The sequence below is a fragment of the Rhinatrema bivittatum genome, chromosome 7 (genome assembly GCF_901001135.1).
Source record: "Rhinatrema bivittatum chromosome 7, aRhiBiv1.1, whole genome shotgun sequence".
In the NCBI taxonomy this organism is placed as follows: Eukaryota; Metazoa; Chordata; class Amphibia; order Gymnophiona; family Rhinatrematidae; genus Rhinatrema; species Rhinatrema bivittatum.
The window spans coordinates 44995597-45012902 of record NC_042621.1 but is presented as its reverse complement, the minus strand read 5'-3'; the positions used below and the strand labels follow the sequence as shown (position 1 = coordinate 45012902).

General features: G+C 46.0%; 1 protein-coding gene across 2 annotated transcripts in view; it reads right to left on the bottom strand.

Moving 5' to 3' along the window:
- The window catches only part of TERF2 (telomeric repeat binding factor 2), a 240998-nt gene that overhangs the window by 72860 nt on the left and 150832 nt on the right, over window positions 1-17306 (bottom strand). For both annotated transcript variants that reach the window (XM_029608308.1, XM_029608309.1), the window contains exon 7: window positions 10202-10588. In XM_029608308.1, coding sequence (XP_029464168.1) covers window positions 10202-10588 — 387 coding nt within the window. The remainder of the gene's footprint in view (window positions 1-10201; window positions 10589-17306) is intronic.

The following is a 17306-nucleotide window of genomic DNA, read 5'->3' as shown; positions in this document are numbered from 1 at the left end:
GTGAAGAAGCGTCTCATGGTTCGGTGAGGCTCTGTCCCCGGGGGGAACTCCCCCTCTTCTAAGGGTTCGGCTTCCTCCTCAGAGATGTCCGAGTCCCCATAGGTGGGGCTTCTGGGTAGTGGAAGCCTGTGCCTAGGCTTCCACTACCCAGAAGCCCCACTTACACGCCCTAGGAGGGCCTGGGGCATGAGGGTCCTCCTGTGGAGCATGTGGCTGGTCAGCCTGAGGTTCAGTTTGCATTTGAACAAAGGCGTGAATCCCCTTGAAGAACTCCACCCAGGAGATCGACGCTGGGTCAAAGCTGAGGGGCGCTGGTTTCTTGGGGGTCCCCGTCTGTGGGGGGGTCCCCCTGGCTAGGTCCGGGGTACCCCCTGAGGAGCTAGAACTCGACCCTGGGTGGGACTGGCCCTGGACTGGGTCTCCCAGGGCCTCTTCGCACTGCATGCACAGGGCGTCGGCCTCCTTGCTTTGTGCAGCTCTGATGTGGCATGCTGGGCAGAGGCCTTGAGCCTTTATCCCTGTTTCTGGAGGTGCCATGGCTGTCGGCGCGTAAACTCTTAAGCGCTCTGGTGCGCTTAAGATGAGCGTGTAGTTGTGCGCGTCGCTGTGCGTTCAGCCGTAGATATGCGCCCAGCTCTGTGTGCGCAACTTATGCGCGCAAGGTTTTATGTGCGTGTAAGTTTATGCACACAAGTGCTTTGTGAGCCTAGTTTGAATTGTGCGCTCTCGAACGGTGCGGCGAATAGGGCCAAGATGGTGACGGCGAGCACGTGGGCAATATGGTGACCCCCTCAGAGGGTCTCCCTGTGGGTAGACCCTCGGAAATAGCCGGGGCCTGGCCCTGCTAGGGCGGATCAACCCAGTGGCACTGGTCCCGGCTGGTGACCTGTGCTCCTCCTCGATCCTCGGAGACCGGATTCAAGCAGAAGATTTCTACCTTACCTTGTCTTCGGCGCTTCCCGGTTTCATCCCGGGTGGTCTCCGGCTGCGGGGGGAGAGGGCAAATACCTTCACCAACACGCTCGAGGGTGCACCCGCTGCCTCTCAGCCGGGCCCGAGGATCGGGGGCTAGGTCCTCGCCGCGATTCGGCCGCCGGACCGAGGCTTACCTCCGAGGGACCACGGAAATCACCTCGGGAATCTCAACTGGGGGAGGGACCCAAAGGTATCACCGCAGGAGAGCGGGGCTCGTCTTCAGTTAGGTTTCTTCTTTAAATTTGGATTTTCTTCTTTGAATTTGGTTCTAACGCTGTGAGAGCGTGCAGATAGTCCCTAACTGCTATGGAGACGGAAAATACTGAAGAGCTGCACTTCCTGCAGGGGTATATGTACTAGGGGCTGATGTCAGATTGAAATCTGATCCGTCTCCAACTGCTAACAGGAGTACACTATACCCATTGGTCCTGAGTCCATCTGCTACACGCTAGGAAAACTAAACTTTTTACTCCAACCCCCATAAATCTTATTCCCGGATTGATTTCATCCTCATAGATAAAATCCTTTGCCAGAAAACTATTGGAACTGACATAGGCCAGATGATGTGGTCTGATCATGCTCCGGTCTGGTTAAAATTGCAGGTGACTGACATGGATGTAGGGAGGAAATTTTGGAAATTAAATGATATGCTACTAGAAGATGAGACTTTCTGTAACTCACTAAAAACAGAGATTACAGAGTATGAAAAAACAAATGAGGCTGCTTTATGGAATCCACCATATTGGGAATGCCTTAAGGCAGTCCCAAGGGGCAGATTTATATCCCAAGGAGCATATAAAAAAAAAAAAAAAAAAAAAAAAAAAAAGATTAGTACAGCTCAGAAAATAAAACTGATGACCAAAATCGCTTCCCTAGAGGCAGCACATAAAATTGGGCCTTCTGATCTTGTTCTCCAGCAATTCAACAAGCACGGGCCCAAATTATGTTCTTTAACATTTGATCCCACAGCACACTATGTCTCTCAGTAATCTATTTATTAATCTATTCCACCGCTAATATCTTATATATTATTTATTTTTTGATTTATATTTTTATAGGACCTTCAAGTACTCAGAATGTACAAAACATCCTGTTTTTACTCACAAGTCCAATTTTATTTTATTCATCATTTCCATTCTTCACTTAAAAATCCAGAGATTTACCATAGTTTCAAAAACTTTTGTACTATACCGAAGATCCCACATTCAAGCAGTCTCTGTTTATAAAACCCACATTTGGAATAACTCAAAATTTCATGAAGACTGAATGTAAAACGCCATTTATCTCAGTATTCAGTTTTACTACCCCGACCTGGATCCAAGTTTTGATATCTGCCTCAAGGGGTCTCTATTGCTTTTTTAAGATTCTAGTTTTGGCTAGTTTTGTGAGGAATTAAAATAAATGAAGTTGGATAGGCTCCCAGTGTGTTGAGAGTTTGAAAGAACTTCCGGTTCTTGAAGATTTAAGAGCCGGTCCCGACGCCATCTTTAAAGGGAAAAGAAACGCCAGTGAAGTACCGCGGTAAAAGTTTGATCGAGCAGTCTGAAGTTCTAGATGGGAAGAAGAATCTTAAAAAAGCAATAGAGACCCCCCTGAGGCAGATATCGAAACTTGGATCCAGGTCGGGGTGGTAAAACTGAATACTGAGATAAGTGGCGTTCTACATTCAGTCTTCATGAAATTTTGAGTTATTCCAAATGTGGGTTTTATAAACAGAGACTGCTTGAATGTGGGATCTTCAGTATAGTACAAAAGTTTCTGAAACTATGGTAAATCTCTGGATTTTTAAGTGAAGAACGAAAATGATGAATAAAATAAAATAGGACTTATGAGTAAAAACAGGATGTTTTGTACATTCTGAATTCTTGAAGGTCCTACAAAAATATAAATGAAAATAAATAAAAAAATAAGAAATAATATATAAGATATTACCGGTGGAATAGATTAATAAATAGATTACTGAGAGACATAATGTGCTGTGGTGTGAATATTTGGTCCTCGGATTACGTTGAATTTGGGCTTTGGTGATTAGCTTTAATATTTGATGCCATCTCATATCAATTAAATATCACAAGACAAGATCACTTCGAATGGGGGAATAAGGCTAGCAGGCTTCTCGCCCAACGGCTAAAACGCCGCATAGCCCAATCTCAAATCACTAGAATATATGGGGATGACAGATCTTTATTAGTGTCGGTCAAGGAAATACATCAACGCTTCCAAACACTTTTACGACACATTATATGCGAAAGACGATGCGGTTCAAGAGAACAGGATACAAGAGTTTTTAGATCAGACTATATTACCCACTATCACTGAGGAGGAGAGACAAAACCTGGAACAAGAAATTTCCATGAGTGAAGATATACAAGTGATTACAGAATTTAAAGTCAATAAGGCGCCAGAGTTAGATGGCTTCACGGCTCAATTTTATAAAAAATTTACTCCCGAAATATCGGCCACTTTACTGGAGCTCTTTAACTCCCTTTGTAATGGAGCCTCACTGTTTCCAGGATCAAATGTAGCAGGAATCACAATCTTGCAAAACCAGGCAGGGACCCAATAGAGTGCGACTCATACCGCCCCATTTCCCTAATTAACATCGATTTAAAGATTCTGTCCAAAATCTTAGCCACCCTCCTCAAAGTGATGGCCAAATTAATACATCCCGACCAAACCGGATTTATCCCGGGTAGGATGGCAGCGGACAACATCCTCAAGATCATAGATCTGATATGGTGGGTCAAACAGAAAAACATCCCAGCAGTCTTACTGTCGGTAGACGCAGAAAAAGCGTTCGACATGATTCACTGATCATACTTATTTCACTCTATGGAGAAAATGAACTTTGGCCTTTTCTTCATGAGATGGTTATCTAAATTATATGATTCTCCCCAAGCTTGTGTCAAAGTAAACGTAGCATATTCTGAATACATTTCCCATAGACAGAGGAATAAGGTAGGGATACCCATTATAGCCGCTATTATTTGCATTATTTTTAGAAGATGCAAATTCGCATTATTTTTAGAAGATGCAAATTCGCTCCTCCACGTCCATCACAGGTAGGCGGTGTAGATTATAAAATGTCATTACTTGCCGACGACATCTTATTTACATTATCAAACCTGCTACATTCGCTGGCAAGAGCAGTGGACATATTAGCGGAATTCAGTTCAGCCTCTGCTTTAAACTGAACCTTGATAAATCGGAGATTCTAAATGTCTCCTTACGCCCCGAACAAATAGCTGGGTTAAAGCAGAGATTTCCTTTTAAATGGACCACTCATAAAATATATAGGTGTTCTAATTAGTAATAGAGTTGAGGAATTATTTCATTTAAATTATACACCACTCACCTCTAAAATCTTTACTGACAGAAAAATGGGCCAAAATTCAGATAATCTGGATGGGTAGAATAGCGACAGCCAAAATGAGTGTTCTCCCAAAATTCCTTTATCTATTTCAGACACTTCCAATTCATATATCTACTGCTGCACTTAAATGTTGGCAAAAGAAGCTGTTTGCTTTCATTTGGAAAAGGAAGCCCACCCCCAGAGTGGCGAGAGATATTCTATACAGACACAAATTACGAGGAGGATTGGGAGTCCCACATTTAGGATGGTATTTTGTGGCAGCACAACTCAGGGCGATCATAGATTGGAACAAATTAGGAGAGCAGAAACGTTGGGTGGATATTGAACAAACTATGGTAGGCAAAATGCCATTATGGCCAACAACCTGGCAGCCGCAAAATACCTGGATATCAGAGAGTACAGTACCTCCAACCTTTGAAACCACTATGAGAGTATGGAAAAAGTGGCGAATTAAATTGGTGGGAGACAGGCAGCACTTTTTCAGTTCTTCCCTATTCCCTATTTTGAATCCTCAGGATTCAAAACATGGAAGCAAAATAATATATTGACGATGGGCAAAGTTTGGGAGAGGGAGGGCACTCTTACCTTCCAGACTCTTAAAGATAGATACCGTCTCTCCAAGATGGAGAGACGGTGATTTGACTCCTACACCCAAAATTTGTCATTTCCTTCACTCTAGGGTCATTAGGGAGGATCTATTCAAAGGAAAACCCAACTGGAAAGATGGTGCAAACAGGCTGACCGAATAAAAGGGACCATTTCTAAGATTTACGCTTTTTTTTTTTTTTTTTTTTAATACTGATCCCAACACAAACCCAATTACGTGACAGTTTGGGAGGGTGATTTAGGAAAGGAATTAGAGACCGACACATGAGACTTAATTTTTATTAATACAAAACGGAGCGCTGTGTCAGTGTCGCTCATTGAAAACAGCTATAAAGTGTTGCTTCACTGGTATTACACACTGGATAAATTACATCAAGCAAGGCTTCACAGTACAGATGAATGCTTGCGGAGTTGCGGTAGTAGAGGTACGTACTTTCACATGTGGTAGGAATGCCCCGTGATTGCATGCTTTTGGGAGACAGTCAAAAAGCTATTACAGAAATTTCTGAATATAAACATGGCCTTATCTCCCGAAACTGCATTACTGAATGTACCCCTGGACTGCCCTAAAACTGACTGGTTATTGGCACATCAAATCTTAATAGTTGCTAGATGTGTGATAGCAGTACATTGGAAAAGCTCTGAGGCACCATCCACCAGCATGCTTACAGCTAAAGTAGATCAGATGTGCGAGCTTTACAAACTTATTGCACGCAAACATCATAAAATTACTAAGTTCTACGAGATCTGGCTCCCGTACCAAAAGTGGAGAAAAGGATCATCTCCTGACGTATGATTTAGTTTAACCATCTGTTGATATAGTAACTCCCAGAAACCCACTATTATTCTATATACCTTCAAAGTGGACAACCTGATGGACAATTAAAGATACAAGATTTATGCATTCCTATATAACCTTAATGTTTATATATGGTTCACATATCATGCAGTATATGTATAAAAAATTTATCATCTGAAAAGTTTTGTGACAGTTGGATTTTGTATAATGCTTTTGATGATTAATAAAATACTATTCACAAAAAAAAAAAAAAAAAAAAAAAAAGAAATAGATGGCATAACGCCCCATATTTACTTAGGGTGTAGGTACCGGGGTTACAGCCCTTAGACTGAGGAGCCTTATCAACATGGATTCCATTGCCAGTTTTTTGTGCTGGGAGTGGTAAGGTGACATCATGACCATGTCCCGAGGGATGCTGCGAAATTCCAGAGCGTAACCTTCTTGTATGATGTCCAGAACCCATTTGAACAACATGATCTCAACCCACTGCTGATAGAAGAGGGATACAGTCGGTCCCCATCTCCTCGTCCCATGGATGGGTCGGCCAAACTTCATTGAGAAGTTAGAGTTCAACCTGAGCCCAAACCCATTCCTCTTTTCGGTTATTGGCTCCAAAAGGACTGAGACCTTCCCGAGGGCAGAGTTGTCTGAAATGAGTTTCTGTAGGGCCGGAAGCGTTGGGAGCCCCTGGCCTGACCTCTCATGGGCAAGGGGCGCTGTGACTTCTTTTTCTTATCTTCTGGTAGCCAAGGCACTGGAGATTCACCCCACTTACTGGCTAGCTTTTCCAATTCGCTTCCGAATAGGAGGGATCCCTTAAAGGGCATCTTTGTGAGGTTTGCCTTAGAGGTCGCATCCGCTGACCAGTTTCGCAACCATAGCTGTCTTCTGGCCGAGGTACGCAGTAGGTCCAAGCTTGCATCCGCTTGGAAGGCCGCAGTGGGCTTGATCGCCTCTCTGAGATGCGTCCCGAAGCTATCTGACTCTCTCTCTCGAGAAGACATTCTTTTTGTAAAATTAGTTACCGTATTTTCCGGCGTATAAGACGAGTTTTTAACCCCTGAAAATCTTCTCAAAAGTCGGGGGTCGTCTTATACGCCGGGGGTCGTCTTATAGGGCGAATAATTACCGTATTTTTTGCTCCATAAGACGCACTTTTTTCCCCAAAAGTGGGGGGAAAAATGTCTGCGTCTTATGGAGCGAATATAAAAAAAAAATAAAAATCTAACAAAACCCCCCACCCTCCTGACCCCCCCAAGACCTGCCAAAAGTCCCTGGTGGTCCAGCAGGGGTCCAGGAGCGATCTCCTGTACTTGGGCCGTCGGCTGCCAGCAATCAAAATGGCGCCGACGGCCCTTTGCCCTTACTATGTCACTGGGGTCGACCAATGGCAGCGGTTGTATTTAATTAATTTGGTAGGTTTTGGAGGGGTCAGGAGGGTGGGGGGTTGTATTTAATTAATTTGGCAGGTTTTGGAGGGGTCAGGAGGGTGGGGGGTTGTATTTAATTAATTTGGCAGGTTTTGGAGGGGTCAGGAGGGTGGGGGGTTGTATTTAATTAATTTGGCAGGCCTTGGAGGGGTCAGGAGGGTGGGGGGTTGTATTTAATTAATTTGGCAGGTTTTGGAGGGGTCAGGAGGGTGGGGGGTTGTATTTAATTAATTTGGCAGGTCTTGGGGGGGTCAGGAGGGTGGGGGAAGCTGAGAGATTAGTTTTAAAGGGTTGGGGTGGGTTTTTTGTTTATCAGCTCGGGTGCAGCCGATAAAAAAAAAAACCCGATCGGGCCGGACGAAAAAAAAAAAAACCCACGATGTGAATCGGTACCGGAATCAGAACCGATTCCGGTTCCGATTCACATCTCTATTACCGGTACCTCCTTCTCTGCCTCTCAGATCTCGCACATGCACGTCTGCACCGCTTCACTGCAGTCCTCAGGAGCGAGATCTGAAAGGCAGAGGAGGTACCGGTAATAGGATACGATACAAGGGTGGGCCAGAGGGATGCGTTACTGCTCTGATAGTCTTGGAGACAGGGAGGGCTGGGCAAGCAGGGAGAGCTGACCAATCCAAGCAGGATTTGTATACAACGACCAGCCAATCGCCGGTAAGGTACATCGCTTGCCGTGATTGGCTGGTTGTTGTATACTGGGTACCACATACAGTATGGTTATGTAGTGACACAGAAGGGTAGTCTTATACGGCGAGTATATCCCAAACTCTATATTTTAACTGGAAAAGTTGGGGGTCATCTTATATGCCGGAAAATATGGTACTTTATTGTTTATATACTAATTTGTGTATTTTTATTCTTTTCAATTTATTTTCTAATCTAGTTTATTTTATACTTTTTGTAACCCGTTTTGATAAAACTTACATTTTAAAAAATGGTATATAAATACTTTAAAATAAATAAAAAATAAATAAGCAGACACGAACGAGCCACCAGGGCACAACAGGAAGCGATCTGCAGTGTCATTGCTATCGCGTCAAAGGCTTGGTTAAGAATGGATTCCAAACGCCTATCATGAGCATCCTTCAAGGCCACTCCTCCTTCTGAGATAGTCATTCACTTCAAGACGGCACAGACCAGGGCGTCCACTTTCGGGAAACACAGGCATTCTTTGGCCACCGGGTCTAGAGGGTACAAGGCCTCCAAGGTCCGACCTCCTTTAAAACTGGCTTCCAGGGCATCCCATTCCAGGTCAATCAATTCCTGGATGGCTTCCAGCATTGGGAAATAGCAAGAGGCTTTCTGTAGAGACACCAGGATGGGATTCTTCTTTGGTTCCGACCAAACCTCTATGGAAAAACTGTAGCATGGTCCAGTATGGCTCCAGGCCTGAAGGGATTTCCCCATCCTCCAATGAGTCCACATCCCCTTGCTGATCCGTGGTGTCTGGGTCCCTGTCAAGGATACCCTTGGCGAGGCAAGGCATCTCCCAAGGCATTCTGATAGGGCTGGGAGGGTGAGACCTTTCCAGCTGGGGCTCAGACTAGGCAGGGACAGTAGCTGACTGCACCTGAACAAAGGCTTGAAGGCCCTGAAAGAATTCCAACCAAGAGAAGGTCGCTGGGTCCATACTTAGCCCAGGAGGAACTGGGGTAGGGGCTGCTGAACTGCCCTCTCCTGGTGAGGACGCAGCCCCTGAATTGCTCAGGTCCGTGGAGCTACCAGATAAGGTCGTGGCTGACCCATCCTCCGACTGGGAGGGGCCAGACTTGGAAAAGCTCTGAGAGTCCAGTCCTCCCTGGGCTTCCTCACAGTACTGACACAAGAAGGATTCTAGATCAGACTGGGCAGCCCTAATATGGCAGGCAGCACAAAGGGAGTGTTGCTTGTGCTTCCTAGTTGCCGAAGCCACAGTACTCTGTAGCTTGTGCGTTCAGCCGGTTAGCATTTCTCAAGCGAGCACAAACCTGCCTCGACGAGTGTAAGTCTAAGCGTCCAGTTGTGCACTAATGTAAGCGAGTGCTTATGCGCTTGGTTATGCGCACAGGTGTGCTCGCACTTATACATGCGTTAGGAGCACAAAGGGCCAGCCCACACCGCGCATAAAGACGGACAAGGGCGAAAATGGCGCTGCACCGGACTGCACCAAGATGGCGCCGCATCCAGCCACATGGAGTGCCCACCGAGCCTGAAGAATGGGACCGCCCAACCCGCTCGAAAACCCACTTCCCCTGCTCTATTGGGAATGTCGTCGGTACGGCACGCCGAGCAAGGAGACCGGAGGAAAGACTTACTGGAGCCCTTCCACGTCTCTGAATAGGAGGTCTTCTCTACTTAACTGGGCTCAATGCTTACCAGCTGAGTACAGAGACGATCTCCGGCTGTGGGGGGAGAGGGCTTAGGCTGTCACTGCCACACTCAGCTTCCTGCACCTGCTGCCTTTCAGCTGCTTCAGCAACAAAGTCCATGCCGGGAACCGGCTACCAGACGAAGGCACACCTCTGAGGGATGTCAGAAATTACCTCAGGAATTCTCAACTGGGGCAGGGAGCCTTAGGTATCACCGCAGGAGAGTGGGGCTCAGTCTTTCTCCCAATTTAGAGGTAAATTTAAATTTCTTCTAACTAGCGCTGCATTCCCACTAAACATCGCTGCTGGTGTGAGGATAGCACATCCACATCTGCTAGGAGATGGAGAGATACTAAATGGCTGAGGTCACTGCAGGGGTATATCTAGGGTGATGTCAGCTTTGAAACCTGACTCAGTCTCCATCTGTTAGCAGGGGAGCACATAACCCACTGGTCCTGAGTCAATCTGGCTGCAAGCTAGGAAATATAAGATTCAATATTAGAAAAACTATAGAAAACAAAACCAGGATGGCTGCTAGATTAAACAGAGAACCAGCATGAGAGCCACACAGAGTGAAACAAAAAGCATTCATTAGAGCAGAAGCTGCAAAGAGAGGGCACATAGCGGCCTGGCTGTGCTGTAGAAATCTTACCCCTCGCCCCTCCTGGTATGCCCATTCTTGTTCTGCAGTGCTGGAGCAGTGGCTTTGGGGGTACCACCCTTTCCCTGAAGGGGAGAGCTGGGATTTGCAGTCCTCTCGCTGCATCTGCTATCTGTATCCAGCAGCAGGTGGTTTACTGTCAAACATTTCCTCCTCCTCTGGAGCTCTGGGCTTGCAGAGACCCCTGCAGCAGCGCTCTCCTCTCTCTGCCTCTTGATCCTGGAAGATGCAGCAGGTTGATCTTCTTTCTCAGGGAAGACAAAATCTGTCTCTGTTAATGCATAGAACTCAATTTCAGGGTCCCGAGCACTTGAAAGCAACTGGAAAGCAGCTTTCAACGTAGTGAGGCTGTAGGAAGTACAGTGTGTGTTTTCTTTCCTATAAAAAAAAAAGTGGAATTATATAAAAACTATATTCCAGCCAAAGAATGTCAGTCTTTCAAGATCATAAGATACAGAGCTGCTTTCCAGGGACCTTCAGACATTCCCCACCCCAGCTCTATCACAAATATTGTATCCCATCCACAAGACTTCTATCCCCAATCAATTCTTAACATTTGAAGAGAACAACAAAACTATACAAAGGTGACTCCCTGTGACCTGCTTCCTGACACTCAGGAATCTACACATCACACTCAGGAATCTACACATCACACACAACCAATCACCAGCAGGATGGCACATGCATTATCACACAGGGGCCATTACTTTGCCAAGTCGTCTCTTTCCCTTCACCTGAAAGGAGCATCACCAGGAAGTGGGCACCAACACGTGGAAAGAATATGTACTGCAGGCTCCTACAAGCAATAGACAAAGGAACAGTATTCCTACAGAGGTGATGTGCAAAAAAGACCTTCACACATCTGTCCCAGTGACACACATCCATTAAAAGGAAATTACTAATGGCTAAGAAATGCATTATAGTGCAATGCCTTAAGGCTCTCACTGTGGATTGGGCATTCTGATCTAGATTTCTGAAGATCTGGAGACCATATATCTAGTTTACCTTGCTAGTAAAGAGATAGGATGGTTTTCTGAAACTATCAAAAGGCTGAGGCGTTCCTAACTGTAGAAGAATCTGGATGCCAAAGTAGTTGCTTTTTAGGTTAGAAGTTTGTGGTAACTGTACTTCCTAAGATTAAGATTTCTTCTTTAGAAGGTGATACAGTAAGGAGGAGAGGGGAGATATTTATGATGCAGTATGAGAAGATGCCAAATACCATGAATAACTGTTTTGCATTAAAATAGATGGATGCCCAGCCTTTATTCAAATGTTAAAAAGAGCTGAGCTATGTGCCCCAGTGGCTGTCATGTGAGAGACCTGGATTTGATTCCTGAGCTGGAGATATTGTGGCGGCAAAGAGAATCACAACCACTACATATTAGTGACACTTTGTGGCCATACGCAGGATCCATGGTCATCAGGTTATAGAAAGTCATGCTTTATGGCCCCTGCAATGTCAGAGGGGAAAACACCACAGTTATCACCACAGTCCAATAGAGTCTGGTTTTGATTGAGCTGGAAGGAGTAGGAAGAAGATGCCAGTCAATTTGCAGAACATTGCTGAGACCCTAAGCCTCTAATCAAAGCTAATCTGTTCTTCTATTCAAATCCTGACACTTACTTGAGTCCCTTGTGCTGAGGAGCAAAATGAAATACTGAATACTTATTGTCTGAAGGATCTTTTGGACCAAGAAACATTACAAGTACATAATGCTATTCTGGGTAGCTATTAGGATTAGGCTGCTGTGAAAGAATTAAACTAGCAGCTGGATCTGGCTGGCAGACTGTAAGTAGTTAGTTGCTTTATTTGATAACCTAATTGTAGATACAACATCAAAGTAGTTTACAATGAAAATAACATAATAAAAGAAATACATTAAAACATAATAATACCCCATAAAACCTCAATAAATATTCAAAACTCCTGCAAAACAATTAACCAAAAATGAACATCTAATTCCGTCCTTCTGTCAAGTCGAAAGAACACACCTAGCTAGTTGGGTGTTCAGGATATCCACAATGAATATAAATGGGATAGATAGGCACTGCATGCACCTCTCTCACATGCAATACCTGTGCCGGAACGGGGAAAGGAAAATTGATCCTTACCTGCTAATTTTCATTCCTGTAGTACCACGGATCAGTCCAGACTCCTGGGGTTTTGCCTCCCCTCCAGCAGATGGAGACAGAGAAGTTTTAACGGACTCCGTCCTATACCCCTGAGGTGCCACCTAGAGTCTGTCAGTATTACACTGTACCCAAGTAGAGAAAAGTAAACTAGTACAACCAAAATCCCGCCCCCCCCCCCCCCCAAGAGCAGAGGGAATGAAAAACTGGTAACATGAACGAAAACATGCCCATTCTCCTACCCTTTGAAGGTGGGCACACAATATCAAAATGCATTGAATAAATCTGCAGAATATGAACATCAACCAGCCGAGTGGACTCTGGACTGATCAGTGGTACTACAGGAACGAAAATTAGCAGGTAAGGGCCAATTTTCCTTTCCCTGTACATACCCGGATCAATCAAGACTCCTGGGATGTACCAAAGCTTCCCTAACCAGGGTGGGACAGAGAGTCCCGCTCGGAGAACACTGGCCCCGAAAGAACCGGGCTCTGGGGCCCGGACATCTAGATGGTAATGCCTAGCAAATGTGTGCGGAGATTTCCACATAGTTGCTTGACAAATCTCCTGTGGCGACACCAGCTGACATTCCGCCCACGAAGTCGCCTGCGATCTAGTAGAATGAGCCTGGAGACCGACTGGAATTTGACGGCCCTGAACTAGGTAAGCCGAAGCAATAGCTTCCTTTCAGCCAGCGTGCAATGGTGGTCCTTGAAGTTTTCTGACCCTTCCTGTGATCACTACATAGGACAAACAGATGGTCCGAAAGACAGAAACCGTTCGTGACCTCCAAATAACGTATCAGCACGCGTCTGACGTCCAACTGTCTTAACTCCCTAGACTCGGAAGTAGAAAGATCTAGGCCCTCCAAGGATGGGAGCGCCACCGTCTGATTCAAATGAAAAGAGGACACTACTTTCAGAAGAAAGGAGGGAACCGTTCGTAAAGAAACTTCTTTGTTAGAAATCCTTAAGAAGGGCTCCTGACAAGATAAGGCCTGTAGCTCCGAAACACACCGCGCCAATACGATAGCCACGAGGAAAACGACCTTCAACGTCAGATCTTTCAAGGTTGCCCGCGTCACCGCTCGAAAAGCGCATTACAAAAGGGCACGGAGAACCAGGTTGAGTTTCCACGAAGGACATGGGTTCCGAATCGGAGGACGAAGATGTTTAACGCCATGCAGAAAATGAACCACATCCGGACGAGATGCTAGAGCGAGGCCTTGTACCTTTCCACGAAAACTACCAAGGGCTGCAACCTGAACTCGTAGGGAATTGAAGGCTAGACCTTTTACCAGACCTGCCTGCAGAAAGGCCAGAACATCTGGAAAAGTAGCCTTGGACGGCTCCACCGTGTGGTTCAGGCACCAGTCCTCGAAAATACCCAAACTCTGACGTAGGCTATGGAGGTAGAAGTTTTATGGGACTGCAAAAGCGTATTAATCACCTCCTCCGAGTAACCCTTATTTCTCAATCTCCGCTTTTCAAAAGCCATGCCGCTAGACAAAAGCGATCTACCTCTGTGAAAAAAACGGAGCCTTGTCGCAGCAGACTCAAAGACAGATGAAATCTCACCGGGCCGTCTATCTCCAGATTGAGAAGGTCTGCAAACCACAGGCGCCTTGGCCACTCTGGCGCGACGAGTATCACCTTGCCCGAATGAGCCTCGATGCGGCGTAGAACCTTGCCAACCAACGGCCATGGGGGAAAGACGTACAACAGAATGTTCTTTGGCCGGGGAAGCACCAGAGCGTCTACACCTTCCGCTCCTGGCTCTCTTCGACGACTGAAAAAATTGAGGAGCTTTGGCATTGCGATACGTCACCAACAAGTCCATCGCGGGCCCGAACCATTGGTTGCACAGGAGACAGAAAGCCTCGTTGGCGTGTTCCCACTCTCCTGGATCCAACTGGTGGTGGTTGAGAAAATAGACCTGCACATTGTCCACTCCGGCAATGTGAGAGGCTGCTATCCTGTACAGGTGCTGTTTTGCCCGGCTGATTAAAAGTTGAGCCTCCGTTGCCACCGGACGACTCCGAGTTCCGCGCTAACGATTGATGTAAGCCACCATCGTCGCATTGTCGGAGAGAATCCGCACTGATCTCCCCTCTATTAAGGGAAGGAGGACCTGTAGCGCCAACCGACCTGCTCTGGTCTCCAACCGATTGATCGATCAAGAAGACTCAGACCTCATCCACTGACCTTGCACTGCTGTTCCTCGACAAACTGCTCCCCACCCGGAGAAGCTGGCATCGGTGGTTACCACTATCCAGGAGGGAATTTCCAAATTCACACCCCGTCGTAATCTGGACACAGCCACCAAAGAAGACTGGACCGTGCCGAATCAGTCCCAGCTGGGAGCCTGACGAGAGGAGGATCCAGAAGACTGTGAGGCCCGAAAACGACGATTCCCCTGGAATCTGGACCTCTGAGGAAAAGAGCCTCTACTCCTGGACCTGTCCTCTGGTAGCTTGTGAACCTTATTCTCTCCTCCAACTGTTGGCCGAAGAGCAGCTTTCCCTTGAAAGGCAAGGAACTCAGCTGAGTTTAAGGAGACATCCACCAACCAATTTCTGAACCAAAGAAGCCTACGGGCCGAAACGGCGGAGACCACTGTTCTTTCTGACGTGCGCAGATCAAAGTGCGTCCGCACTGTAAGCCACCGCCGCCTCCAAACGACTAGCCTGAGCCGCGTCCACTTCTGAAAGGGATGCCACAGATTGTAAGTGCTGCACCCAACGCAGGCTCGCACGCAGAGCAAAACTGCTGTACATGGCCGCCCGCACTCCCAGGGCGGAGGGTCTCAAATATCTTTTAAAGCTGTACCTCCAACTTTTGGTCCTGCAAATCTTTTAGGGCCTTCGCTCCCGTGAATGGGATGGTGGTTTTTGTAGTGACTGCAGAGACTGCTGCATACACCTTGGGTACCCTGAGCAGCTCCAGCGCATCCTCCAGTGGTGGGTACAACTTATCCATAGCGCGGCTGACTTTCAAACCTAGATCCGGAGTGTCCCTCTCCCGGAACAAGAGGTCAGTGACTGACATATGAAAGGGAAAAGAGCAAGCCGGACTTCTTAGACCTAACGTCACGGGATCCACCGCTCCCATACACGAATCCTCCTGCGGGATTTCAATTCCGAGCTCTTCCAGAATATTCGGGATAAGCGGACCCAATTCATCTCTCTGGAACAAGCGCACCTGTTGAAAAAGAAATGAATTTGGAAAAGGAGAATATTGCTAAAATGAAAGTTGAAATAGAAAGTAATAAATTGGTACAAAGTGCAATAATAAAAGAAAATCAAACTCTGACAAATAAGTTAGAGAATATAGAAAACACTTTGAGAGGGAAAAATCTACGATTTATCAATTTTCCTAAAAGTTTATTGATATCTCCTAAAGAGATGTGGAAAAAATATATGTTAGAGGTTCTTAAGGTTCCAGAACAGGCCTTCCCAGTTACTTCTAGGATATATTACATACCAGTTACCAAATCTAGTAAAGAAGAAGGGGGAAAATCAGATAAAGATATAATTCCTGATGTCCAGTTACAATTAAATTTAACTGAGTTATTAGAAACATCCCAGAAAGATCAAATTACACCAGCTACTTTAGTAGTATCCTTCTTAATGGAAGCAGATAAAGAATGGTCATTAAAAATGTTCTTTAGAAATAGATCTGAGCTGTTTATGGGTTATAAGGTAAATGTATTTCCTGATCTGTCCAAGATTACTCAAAAGAGAAGAAAGCTTTTTCTAAATTTAAGATCAAGAGTTTTGGAAATTGGTGCGATGTTTTTATTGAAATTTCCCTGTAAATGCTTAGTCAAGTATCAAGGATTATCCTATGTATTTTTCCACCCAAATCAGCTTACAGCCTTTTTGGTTGGGAAAAGCTTATTGCCAGGAAGTTCCTCTCCTATTGATTTGGGTATTGAATGATATAAAGGTTCGTTAGAGATGATATATATCAACAGTGTAATAGTTTCTATTTTTCCTTAAATTCTTTTTGTTTAGGCAAAGATTCCTGAGGTATAAAAACTTAGATCTCTGATTGTGGACTCTGAGTGATGATACAAAAAAGTGTATGTCATAATGTCATATTTCCTGGATATCTGATTATATATTTGTATTTTGTTTCAAACAAGAAGTGTTTTCTTGATTGTAATCTGTTTAAACCTAATAAAAATATAAATTAAAAAAAAAAAAAAAAGGAACAAGCGCACCACCTTGGGATCATCACCGTCCACCGCAGAAGCACCTCCCTGCTTGGGCACCAGGGGCTGACCATCCTGGCCTGCATCTACCCCCTATAGGTCTTGCGGGGAAGGTCTCCTCCATCAGATAGATCCAACGAAGATCATCCGGACCTGCCACGGTTCTGAGAGAGCGCTTAGACTTAGTATGTCCCCCCTCCGGCAGGGACTTGGGATGCTTACGGGAGGAGGGAACCTCAGAGACCTTGCCCCTCTTGCGTTTGGACACTCTCCGTGCCTTGAACATCTTGTGAAAAAACGTCACCAAGTCCAAGGAGAACTACAAAGAAGACCCATCTGAGGCCCCTCAGGATCACCATCCGAAGTATCAGCCCGATCCTCCTACGACCTGCCCCCCCAGAGGGCCCCGGTCACGAGGAGAGAGGTGGCGGGGATCTCCGTGCCTCCATCACGGCTCTCTCTGCATCCCTGAACGTTTTCAAAATGGCCTCCAACCCTGCACTAAGCAGGAACGGATCAGGTGGCTGCGGTTGAGCTGTAAGCTACTCAGGCTCTGGGCGCCGCGAAGAACTGCTGCTGCCACGGGATTCCCCTCAGCGGACCTCCCCGAGGTCCCTTCACTTCCTGAGACAAAGTCTGCACAGATGCCGGCTCTTGAGAGGCGGGTGTGCACGCTGCTGCACGGAGCAGGCCGAACCATGAGGCATAACCTCGGGCTAAATTTAGCTCCGATCAGCTGTGGTAAGCGAGC